The sequence below is a fragment of the Anopheles nili genome, chromosome 3 (genome assembly GCF_943737925.1).
Source record: "Anopheles nili chromosome 3, idAnoNiliSN_F5_01, whole genome shotgun sequence".
Classification (NCBI taxonomy): Eukaryota; Metazoa; Arthropoda; class Insecta; order Diptera; family Culicidae; genus Anopheles; species Anopheles nili.
Window position 1 is genome coordinate 7,134,908 of NC_071292.1, and position 12,868 is coordinate 7,147,775.

General features: G+C 46.5%; 1 protein-coding gene across 1 annotated transcript in view; it reads right to left on the bottom strand.

Moving 5' to 3' along the window:
• The window catches only part of LOC128726197 (neural-cadherin-like), a 100,903-nt gene that overhangs the window by 40,649 nt on the left and 47,386 nt on the right, over positions 1-12,868 (bottom strand). Inside the window, exon 2 of the mRNA XM_053819991.1 lies at positions 12,386-12,529. Coding sequence (XP_053675966.1) covers positions 12,386-12,529 — 144 coding nt within the window. The remainder of the gene's footprint in view (positions 1-12,385; positions 12,530-12,868) is intronic.

Consider the following 12,868-nt stretch of genomic DNA (forward strand, 5'->3'; position numbering starts at 1 on the left):
TTAAAGACCTGTGACCATGCAATGCTTCGTGTACGCTGAATAACGTTCGTTGTTGGTTGGGCGAAGTCTGTTTATTGAACATCCCACGATTTTGCAATGCATTAGAACAGTTCGAAATACTTTCAAGCCATTTGGGCCGGACTTGAACTGATGGGCGGTGTTTCGAGTTTCAATAAACATTTCCGGAATCTAATCCGTGAAATGGCGAACCAAACTAGGGACGAAAACTCCATCGCGTCGAAATTCCATCGATAAACTCGCATAAATGTAGACCCCGTTCAGGTTCGTTCGCATGACTTATGGTCCATTAATAATTAACATCAATGAGCAAGTTTCAGCATCCGGCGGCAGAGAGGTTCTGGCCGGAGTGGCTGCGAAATCCTTTCCAACAAACGACCTCCCGATATTTCGGAGCTGTTAATCTTAGTCCACCCGGCAGGAACCAGGGCGCCATCAGATCCGATTCCACCCGGGCACTTCCACTTCCCGTAGTTGGGAAACTTTTTGCCTGAACGACCGATAAAACCTAAATTATCGCAAACATCATCAGGCATTAGCCCGCACTCAAGTGCTCTCGCAGGACCGATCCTGGTGGAACTCATCGGTTGCTCCAAGTGGAGTGTGGTTTGTCATTGCACCTCGTTTCGATCCGCCCGGGCGCACTCGGGTGAAGTAAATTTGTCCGCAGAACGGTGCGAGAAGAATGCGAAAATATGCTTCCTGCACTCGGGAACGCCCTGCGATGTAGGATCACTTGCTCCGTTTCGGTGAGGAACATTCCTGCTGCCGGTCCCGCGAGAGCAATAAATAATCGTAAATGGGTTCGTTCGGCACATTTAAAGCTCGCTTGATTCGCTAACAGTGCGGTGAAATATGTTTCCGTCAAACTTTCCCATCAACTCGATCGTGCTTGGTGCTTTTTTCGCACCCCTTTTCTGTATCGCTCTGTAGCCTCCCGAGTGGTGGGAGTGGCCGTTTTTCATGCTCAACCGCTACCAGAGGGTTCGCTTCGTTTTTTTCCAGCACATAGGAAGGCTTCACGCCACGAGGACGAACACAGATAAGACTTAGGTGATAGAATCTTGGGTGGCAAAATAGACACAAAAAAATCCATCTCAGCTCGAGCGCTTCCTGGTGATGCTTGGGAATGGCATATAAGGACAACCAGAAGGATCCCCTTGTTCCAGCGAATGTTTACTGCCCTATTTTTATCCTTCGCAGCGCATCACGGTGGACCTGTCACGGGAGCGCGAGAGTCGGGAACCGAACGACACAAGCAAGCAGCATCGGGAACATGCTCGCTTAGCGAGTGGTGGAACAACATTGGAATTTTTATTATATCCGTTGATAAAGTTTTATCAGCGCACCGCGAACGCGCACTTGTAGCTAATGTTGCCCGTGCTCGGGGAACATTCCCGGCCCTGTGGAGGGCGAAGATAGATTGGAAAATGGAACGCGAATGGATGAAGTAATGAACATGGGGGCAAATTTTCATCTTCTCGCCCACTTGCAACGCGCACCCGGGTGAAGATGATTGTATTGCACATCGCACCGCGTGGGAGCGTAAAAAATTGGATCCTATTTTTTTGCTTTTCGACTAGCCCGGCCATGAGATATTTCGCCCACCATAACCACAATCGAGATAAGCTGCCTCGGTTTTATCTGCCCGAGATGGCTCTCCGGGTCCTTCGGCGGGATGGTACGCATCCTTCGTGTGGCTCACCACAGGAATGTGTAGCGAGGCCTAAACGGTTGCCGAAATGATCAAAATTCTTCCATGAACATGATTCTAAAAGTATTACCACAACCACAAATCGTAAATGAGCTCCCGCCGGTGGGAGAAAACATGGCCGCTACGGTTTGGCAGGTCGGGGAAAACTTTTGCTCGGCAGTTTAAAAAGTAATCACTTCTGACTTCGCAAGCAGCAGCATGTTGTGTTCTATTAGAAAACTTGTTGTACATTTTGCTCGCTGGACGAACCAAACACAGCCCCCAGCGAAACAATGACCGCCGGAACGGTGCCCCGGTGGTCAGGGTGGCTTCGGTCTTCTCGGACGCGCTCCGAGGGGGAAATTGAAAATGATTTTAAAATAGGAACATCCCCGGGAGACCGCCCCGAAAAAGGTACGTACATATGCTTTATCGAGTCACCCCGGACACATGTCTCGCTCCCTTAAAGTCCTGGGTCCGGATGAGCCCGAAAGTTTGTCGGGATTTTCACCCCGAGTCCCGGTGCCGGGTATGGGTGAGTTGCAACCAGAGAACATTAGGCGTTGACAGGACGCCGCCGGTGTCGGGAGAAAAAGTTTTTCTCCACCCTCCGCGGGTGGCTCGTGCCCAAATCCCCGGATGCCGGTGTCATTTGGCTTTCTGCAATCCCCCACTGGGGTGGGTGGTTGAGCAGAGAGGCGGTAGGACCACCACCGCTGGCCTGGGCAAGGGCAAATTGAGGCCTCGTAAAGTTTATAACAGAATCTGATATCTCTGATGGAAAAATAAATACAAAATGCCCGAAAAGTACAAGTTTTCTGCATGACTCGGAGGCTAGCGGGTCTAATGGAGGAAAGTGTCCTTGATTCTATGGCCGACGGTTCAAACTGTTCATTTCCATGCCGCTCCAGCCCGGAAAGGGCCAATCTGCGTGGGCTCGACCGCCAACCAACTGACTGACCTATTGAGTGATTAAACATCAAAGCCGCTAAGAAATTCAATCAGTCGACTTAAAACGTCTGTTAGCGAAGTACTTTCATTGCTCGCGAGCTCGATAGTATGGAAGAGAATTAGAAACTTAAGGTATGCTGGAAAGGGCCAAACTATGCAGCGGTTCGTTCGTTTTCATACGAATGGTTCGTTGATTAAATTAATTACTTCAATTATTTAATGGAAACTCTAATCAAATCAGGGACCAGCGTTTGGCGAAACGTCACGAAATGGTTGCGTTAAATTGTTAGCAAATATATTCAAATTATTCCGAGTGCTCCTGGGTTTCCTGATCGAGCAACAGCTTACACCGGATGAATGAAATAAAGTGAACTGCCGTGCCGACTGAAGCTGGTGTCCTGCTTAAGCTCTCTACGTAAAGGACATTCAAGAGTTTATGTGCCATAAGTTACGCTGTTGGTCGTTGCACTCCTTCCGAGCGGACATCTTCGGTGCAGTTTTGCTAATTCGTTTATTATGATGGGTGTATCACTTCCGGTCCGAACCTGTTCCACTGTGCGCCTGCCTGCGGACAAACTATTTCCCAACTCCATCAAACCACAAAGTGCGCCCGTAAAATTTATAACCAAATGAGCAAATATTAAAGCGCCAGCAACATAAGGAAATGAGTCGTTTGCAAGTCGTCAGCAAGAGTCGGGTAATAACCACAAACGGGGTCTCGGCTCGGGGTGAGTAATGAGACCACGGCGTCGTTTCTCGGCTGGGCAGGACCAGTAAAAGATTCACACTTGATTGCTCGTATTATTCTGCAATTTTCTGTTGCCACCGTTTAGCAGAGCTCATTAGCCTGCGCTTAAGCCGAAGCCGAACGGGAAGCGAAGAAAGTGTGAGAGAATGAACTGGAGCGAACCGTCGCAGCAAGTCCTTGGGGAAACGGCTTCAGTCTTGGACGATTTTCACTGTCTTTGCGCGTTCGCACGTTGCGCTTCTCGGGGGTGGGTTGCGAGCTTAAACAAGAAGGCGTTATTAATGCCACCACCATCATGGTGTCATCTTCTGCCTTGGCCGGCTGCTCCAAGACGAACAGTGGGAAACGCTTCCCAGTGGGAGCCAGCATGGCTCATGTCCCTGCTCTGCTGCACCGTTTCGAAGGGAGCATAAATGCAAATGTAAATAAAATAAATTATGCCATTTTAATCAGAATTAAGCGACGTACAATTTGTGACGCGCACTCGGTGATGCCGTCGACTGCGACGTCAGCGCATGGGGATTCGTCCTTGGCTGGGCGCTTGTTTTCGCTGCTATTTTCCTTGGGCTAGCGGTGGCCAACTGACTGAGCCGTGGCCGCGTGCGAATTGAATGCCTCGGCTTCATGGCCATATTTCTCGACCCCGCGCCAGGTGGAGATATTTAATTAAATGATTATAATACTCTGTCATTATTATAATTGCATACTTAATTAATGGCAGCCGATTCGCACGGTTGTGAAATTTGCTGTTACGAGCGCGCCGGTTCCGCTTTGATGGATGGCGTTGGTAAGGATTGAGGTTAAATACAACGCCCTAGCGATGGCACATTACTGGAGCGGTCCCTTTCTCTGGGGTAGCCACTCGAAAGGGAAATGATCAAACGGTTGGTTGCACGCACCTTCGAAGGCACCGCGTGAGAATGGGAAGAAAACTGCGGTCATATGAAGATAGTTTGCAGCTGGAGAGGTAATTTCGCCGGAAAGCGGTTTATAAATAATTTGCATATTAATTTCAAATCCAGCGCCTACTGAGCATACCAAATGGAAGGAAAAGTGTCGTATCGTAAGAATGGGAAGCAATTTAAGGGCATAAAAGTTTTTGGGGAAAGAAATAAAAATAAAAATATAATCTTTCCCCTGGGGCATCAGAAATCAGCGTAAATGAATCGTTAAATTTAAATTGAAAATTCCATGTCAAACATTATCAAAGTGTCGAAAAAATTACAACAACCTGAACGCCTTGGGGGAAAAGGTGGGCCTTCCATTTTCAGCTCCCATTCGCTCAATCACCCAGCTAAAATTGCTCCATAGCACAGCGAGAAAAAGAGGGAGAGAGAAAATAAGAGTGGGAGAGAGTCGTCATTTTTCGTCGTGCGCTGATCATTTGCCCTCGAAGGAAATACGTTTCGCAGGAACAGAAAATCGTTATCAAAATAATTAAATTAAAACATCGCCCTTTCGGCGACGGCTGTTGATTTATAATTTCAATTTAGCTGTGCCTGCGACTCGCGAACCAGAGTTGGTCGAACGAACGAGGACAAAATGCCCGCGGCGAGCCTCGACGATCGGTGACGTGGAAACAGATGCTTCAATTCCTCGCCAGTCAAGGATGTCGCCAGTGCCATGGATGAGGATTATTGGTAGATTCGATTTAGTACCGCTTGCAGCCTTCTGTCGGGTAGAATGTGAAGTGAAATATGTTTCCACCATCAACACCACGGTGTTCGCTGATCGTTCGATTTTCCGAGCTTTTTTCAATATTTCAATATGGATTTTCTCATCTTTCATTACACTGTCAGCACCGCTGTGAGACTATCGTTCGTGTGAGTGATTAAATTCACTTTAAATAGTTCAAATGCTGCACAAAACAAATTTCATATTGCCAGGAAATAAATTTCATGTGTCCTGTATGAGAAAGGATTAAAAAGGAGAAATAATTGAACGTCTCCAGCTAGTTTTGCAACACATGATGTTCTTCTGCCAGTAAGGTAATCCCTCCACTAGTCATAACCACTCTAAACTGGTAGAAAAACGCAATCAATGGACCGTGAAACGAAACTATCCAGACGCGGCAATGAGCGAGCTGCATCCCGGTGACGGAAGTTAGCATTGTGTTTTTTTCTCGCTTCTCTCTTTCCCTCCTGGGCTTAAGATTCTAATTAATTTTACGTGCAAAGTAATAGTTAATGAAGTAATTATCATTTTAAATCAGTTTTCTAATTACCATTCGGTGGAAGCCCTTTGTGTTCGGTGACGAGCTGTGAGCGGCGATAAGAAGCGAAATACGAAACGAGCGAGAGGTCGATTTTTTACCTCTCATGAAAATGCAGCCCCCACACAGATGGGCCCATGCGAGCGAAAGAGAAGCCGAACGCGGTGTTGACGTGAAATTTGTGTTTTCATTACGTGTCGGCTCTCCACTTTTGCTCCACTCGGTGGTTGTTGTCGGACGGAATATTGCCAGGACCTGTGTGAGGCTGCATCAGTTTTACCTGCTTGATTAGCATACCAGACATTTGACGCTGACAAAGAGGCGTCTTTTACGCGTGTGAAAGAAAACCGTGGCATCATTCGCTTCTGTACAGTGTGGCAGCGATAAGCGGTGCGATCGTGTCAAGTGGAAGCTGGCGCTTTTAATTCGAGATGACGTCAGGAGCGAAGGTAGGCTTGGCTGAAGATCTTGGCTCATGCTATCGTTACCACTACAACTCCACTTGGCATTTCGGTTCATGTTCATTTCGTCTAATTGAGGCATGTTGCGCGTTGTTATCGCCGTCAGATAACTACTATTGCGTACGTTAAAAAGTGCACAAAATAACCAAGCCAATGTTCATCGTGGAATTTTCACTGGTTAGCTTAAGCAGTGCATAAACATTTTCAAGATTTTTGTCCCGCATTTAATATGTCCCGCAACCTTACCATTTGTTGGTGGACACATTTATTTTTGTCAATTGATGAGCGCTTCAACAATGTTTATTTAAAATCTTTCCGATGTATTACAGTTGAAATTTGCGGTCTTTTAAGTTACATAAAAACGATACTTATACAGCGGCTTTTCGACACAACTTTAGTGGGGAATTGTATTCTCCTGTTTGCCGTTCTCAATTGGAGCAAATTGCGTACGCTTCAATTAACGAAATGTTTGTGATGACTTGTTTATCAATATTTGCACGTGTTTTCAGTGTAACTTCCCACACTAGGGCTACACACAGCATTTGCGTACACTTCTCTAAAGAGTTGTATGTTGTTTTTGTCTCACTCTCGAGCGTCTTTGCTCGTGCGTTTGTTTTTAATTAATGCCGAAAATACATCCGCTCCGAGCGCCTCCATCGACACCGACAGGCGGTCGAGGATCGTGGGACGGGATAATGTCCCCTCCGGATCGCTTTAAGCTTTTCGCGTCCCTTCCAGCGATGGCGCCGTGGCATGGACGGCGGTCGCTTGTGCGAGGAAAAGTGGGCCCCCGGCGCCTTAGGGTAACACAAACACTAATCCCATCGTCACGTCGTTTGTTTCGGGTAAAACCTTGTCCGCCGCAGGCGTAATCCTTTCTGGCTTCTCCACACAGCGGGAGCAGTTTTCGTAATTATAAACTTTCTGCCAAAACTGTCTTGCGAAACGGGTCCGTTCCGGGGGCTGACGCGAATGGCAGCTTTCCCGATCCTCCGGAGCCATCCATCGTCGGCTTCCGGTGTGTGCAGGCGAGACGACAACGTCTTTGGCTGCGTTCTGTCTCAAGAAGGTGGGTACACCGACGACGATGTCGGACAAGTACGTATTAGTAGATATTCACCGAGACTATAACGTTTAATCTACTCGCAAGCCGAGATTCACCCAGGACAAGAAAGTCATTTCTGATTCCGGCAACTCATCGCCGACGAATGCTCCCAGATGGCTCGCATGGTCCGGATCGTGCTGGAACGACCCGGAGCCCACTTTCTGACCATGGGAAACAAAAAGCGTCACCAGAGAGAAAGAGAGGAGACGGGAGTCGCTCGGGAGAAACCGCTTGTTTTGAGACTGAATTCCGGCAGCTAGCTACTTTTGGGTGACATTTTCCGCCTGCCGAGGGTCGACCGGGTCAACCGGAAGGGCTGCAAGTGGAACTACTGCGGGTTCAGAGGATTATGACGGTCTGTCGGTGAGACGGTTTCACTTCCGCTCGCTCTTAGTGGTAATATTTTGTATCGTTACCGGAAGTGGCACTCCCCAGCGTTGCTTTGCCGGCGACGTTGTCATTTGCCGGTTGGTTGTAGTTAGGTTTCGAATGAAACGGTGAAACTGCGGACCACCACAACTCATTCGAGAATGGGGTTTCGGTCGTAGCGTTATGAAGATCGAAATGAAATTTCAGCGGCTGAAATCATGATAGAACGACGATGGAAACCGTAATACGTTAAAGCTTCATTTTCACGGCTAGCTGACGTTACGAACATTCCAAGCCAATCCCACACTGTGCCCGTTTGCTTTCGAAACGGAAGCAGTTTCATAAATTTCTACACTCCAACATGCTGTTGTGTGATGATTTGTTTGACTTCTCAGCGCTCGACGTTGCCGGTGAACGAGCATACACGTACTGGAAACTTACAACGACGAAGCGCTGACAAGGACACGAACATCATTTGAAGGGTGACATCGTTCGTTGCATCGGCACGACTCCTGCTCGGTTTCTCACAACCACAGCGGTTGAAGATCACTGATCCAATAAAACACTCCGATAGTATAAACCATGAAGGAATCTAATTATGGAGTGACGTGCCTGAGCTCAACGGCTTTGTCGCAACCGAAGTCTTTACGCGATGTTTAATTAAAAGATGTTTCCGTTTTGAAGTATGATTGGTAAATTTACTTTTGAATTCTTTTTCAGTAGAAAGTAATATGTATTTCTACGCCACGTTCCAGTCGTTCGCCTGTTGATGACTGAAGCTACACGCAGCACATCTCTGGTTGGTTATGTAGCAGGATCTGACTAGATTGCATTGCATGTTTGAGTCGTTCACAGAAAAAGATACTGCTTGCAAACCTGTGATGCAGCAAAACATGCCCGAGAATTAGATCACCACTATTTCACCATTGGCGCAGCTTCAGATATTGTACATAATTAATATACGAGAAAATGCCTACATCCAAGATATCCTCCTACGTGTAAAGGATGTTTACCGTAGCCGTTAACTCCGGAAAACCTGAGGCTCCGGCTCTGAACGCGACCAGCTCCAGGTGTCTATCGTAGAAATTACATCGAAATTATACCTCTGCCAGGTTTACCTTTCGCAGGCACATGGGAAACCCGTTGGCTCCACACCGGCCGGCTGGGCTTGTTTGAAGTTAATTGGATGGGTTTACCATCATGCACAGCAGTCGCTCAGCTCGCAGAACCAATCGGTGCTGAAGGAGCTTGACGGTGGACGAAGTGCCGTAGCAAAGGGAAAGTAAATTTAATTTAGTACGAGTGATTTTATTCTGATCCATCTTGAGAAACAACGCACTTTCTCACGGTGTGCGAGAATGAAACCCGTCCAAACCAAAACCACGCTAGCAGGTGTAACATAGCCCTGCCGTTGTTTACCTCGCTGGGTGATGAATGAGTACGCAAATGTACGAAGAAAAGCATGGCAATCCAGCATGCATTTCTTAGCAAGTTGTAACATAATTATCTTAACTGGCTATGGAACGAGAGAAGGATGGTATTTTTATATGCCATTCTTTCGGTGATACCGCATGAAATTGCAGCAAGCAGCTAGTGTTTATGCCACAGAAGTAGCACAAATACTCCTTGAATCGCGAGCTTTTTTGCAGTGAACAAGATCCTCTCATGGTTTACCGACGAGGTTTTCTGGATTTTAATTTTCATCGTTTTTTGAGCGACGTGTTTCACGAATACCAAAAAAAAATGTCTATTACATCGCTAACCAAACCCGTGTAAGTGGATTTGGTACCGAGAAGGATAAGCGCGCCTAACAGGTTGCAAAGCCGGCTAAGAACAGGTTAATTATACGGCCATTAATTTGCGTCACGCAAATCCCTCCTCACAGCGAGCGTGCTGTACATGCAAAAACCGTCCACAAATCAAAACCCAAAATGATCCACATCAAAGACGGGGTGACCTAATTTAGCAAATCCAATTGACAACTTGTTTGGGTTCCGGTAACGTTTCTAACGGTGCCGAGGGATAAGCGCTGGTGCGATTTGTTTATTGCCGCCGGCTCGAAAGGATACGGCATTTTAATCCTTCTCGCAGCTCGCGGGTCTTGGGTTGAGGCTGGCGCAACGTTTTTGTCATTTCTACCAAGGACTACGCTGTGGTGGCTCTGCTAACGACGCGTTCCAGGACCATGGAATGGCGAGTGGATTGAAAAGTTATACTGATTGAAAAATCGCCTAATCTGCCGATGTTGAACCGTAGGGTGCGAGCTAGCAGTCCTGGGCAACGAAACAAAAAATGTTCAGAATCCGATACTGCTCCCGCGACCGTGGCCTTGAGTGACTTCCGTGAAGGGATTAATTTATTGAATTAATGCCAATCTCCCCACTCGATGCCGGGCCCATTACCGCTCGGCAGCCTCAGTTTCTTTACATTCTCGCCAACGAGCTCGTGGTAGAAAAACACGCCTTAGCAGAGGGTTTCGATGGTTTTGATTGGGGAAAAGTGGAACGTAACCGAAAGGCGAAATTGCTTCGTGGTGCGTCCGTCCGCTGACTTCCAATCTTTTCTCGCGTGTATTTGCTTGCGTGCGGATTGCGATGGCGTGCTGGTAGCGTACGCACTCGGTGGGACCGGCGCTTGCTAATAATCCAATCGAATCGTATTTCCTCGTTACGAGCATGGAACGCCCCCGGAACACACCGTGCCACCATTGTCACCAACTTTTCGCCAACAAACTCACGGCCAAAGGAACAAACTTGCTACGAAGAAGAAACCAAGCCCGACCGCTACCAATGTACCATATTTCGTATTACGCTTGGTGCTGCTTTCGCGAACGGAAGTGCTTCGAAATTCAAATGAAATCGAAATAAATTGACTCTGAGGCGGGCACTTCTCTGGCTCCCGCGTACGCTTTGGCTACTACCTGATCTCGACACAAGGAAATCTCGGAGCGCGAAGATTGTACACCGTTAGTGAGATTTTTCTACAACCATCCGGGCCAATATTGATCAGGTTTCTTTAAGCATTTTTCCCCTCATCGCGTTCTCATTTAAAGGCGAATATTCGGCCCCATTTAAGATGCTAGGCGCTCTCAAGTGTGACGAAGAACCTACTTTAGCTGGCACTCGAAAAAAAAACTGAATCAGATCTTGGTGCAAATTTGATGGCAGTTCAACGAGGGAAATTTTTCTTTAAACTTTAGCTTCAAAGCGCACATTAAAGTATCCACCCGAGGGGCGTGCGTTCATGGAAATAGTGAAAGAATTCGTTAAAAGAGTCCTTAAGATTCCTCGAAGGATCTCATCTGGGTGTGCGTATGCTCAAAAGGAGCGCAATGTGTCTTCTGCGATAAATGTCGACCCACCGATGCCCCACTGCAGAAGAATGTTGGTCGAGCATTCTTGTCATCTTCCATTTTGATGTCAACCGGTGGGTGCCTCTGGCTACTTGCTGTTGTTGGAGAAATTTCACTTTAAAACCTCAAACACCAAGCGGTGGCTTTGCGTTTCGAATGGAATGGAGAATGGAGCTACGAAGTAAAATGTTACACACTAATAAATGATACCAGAAAATTGCTCCATCGTTTAGAAGGAATGATAGTCACCGAAAAGCATACCACATTAACGAGACGTATTTGATGTACTGGTTAAACAAGTCTTTCTTCAACAACAAGGAACGACGTTGAGTTCCGAAAACTTGCTAAGAAGTTAATTAACGTTCCAATGAGCATGTGCATTAGGTTCCATCCCAGCCCAACACAGCCCAATAAAAACAGATCACAGCAACCACACACTGACATAACATCGCTAGAATGACTTGTGATGCATTCCTTTTTCTTGTCCCAAGATCAAATGAACAAAGCTTCTTCTTGTGATGTGGATGGAATGGGAGCGTGTACACGTGGCACCATTTCCTCGATACATGAAGAACCGCCCGTGCTTTTTCCGTTGGAATTTGTTTTGCTCTTCAAATTTCGATAGCGCTTTGTTGGTTCGGAGAACTTGCTAGTGTGTACATCAGCACCTACGCTTACGTTGCGTGCCGGGAAAACAAAATGAGGTGAACCTCGTGAGTGGTGTGATACTTTGCTAAGGTTTTCGGTGGAGTACCCGAGCACACCCATCACATCGAGGTTGCCTCGAGTGGAGGAATAAACACGCTTTAAGTTGTGTTTTTTACGGTCCTTTCTCGCAAGCTCTGGATAAAGTTGAACTCGAACCATTCCTTTAGGTTGGCATGTGGAAGCAGTGAGCCTGGGAATGTATTATGCCTCGTGAATGCAGCTAAACATAGCCTCTCGTACCAAGTATTTTCTACGATATGAAGAAAACATGTGAGCTAATAGTGGGAAGCGAAGAAAACATGACTTCTTGCAAGTTATCCACAAGTGCAGCCCGCTTTACTCAGACTGAACGAGCAAGGCCCTAGAGCGCGGATGCGCTTCTCTCCACCGTCGCTTGTGGTGCGTTGTAAAAGCCTGGGATCTAAATTAAGACGCAAATATTTGTGGAACATTTTCGTTTTTCCTTCAGTCCCTTGCGAGTAGGTGAATAACGATCGCAATGAAAACTACGCTCGCTGAGCATCGTCGAAAAAAGACATTAGTTTTGTTCCTCAAATGTGTTATTTTTTTCATCGAGCTCAAAGCTTTTCAGCCATTAATTCCACAAACAGAAAGATATTTTACCCACAGGTGTTCATTGAAAAGCGATAATTATTTCCGGCGTAATGTATCGAGTTAACTTTTTAATAAAGAAATGACTTTAATGCCGATTTTTGCACTTTTGTTTTATGAAGCTCTACATTTAATGCAGATTAGTAAGATACTCACCCTCACCGTGCGTCTTTGCCGTGACGTTAAGAAAGTTGTGATTGATTTCCACATTTTCGTCGATGTCCGCCTCATAGATGACCTTCTCAAAGTAGAGCGGGTACTCGTTCTTGTCGGCAATACCTGTTTTGATGAATTTAGTAACTGTAATTGAAAAAGAAAGTACAGAGAAAGAAGATGAGAAAATGGGTAAGTTTTAAAACATTATACATAAAATATTCTTGAAACAGCACATGAAAACAAATATACGATATTCCAGCTATAGGGCTAAATCAGGCGATCGAGAAGCAAGCGATTGCGGAATATTTTAATTTTATTTCGAGTATCGTTCCTGGATGTCGTGCATATGTCACTCGAAATCGGTTCCGCTCCATGCTTTTTTTCTGGGCACCGTGACCACTAATGGAAAACGGGAGCGATAAATTTCGATTTTCCTTCCGTTTCGCTTCGATCCCCGGTAATTGCAGTTACACAACGACAAGC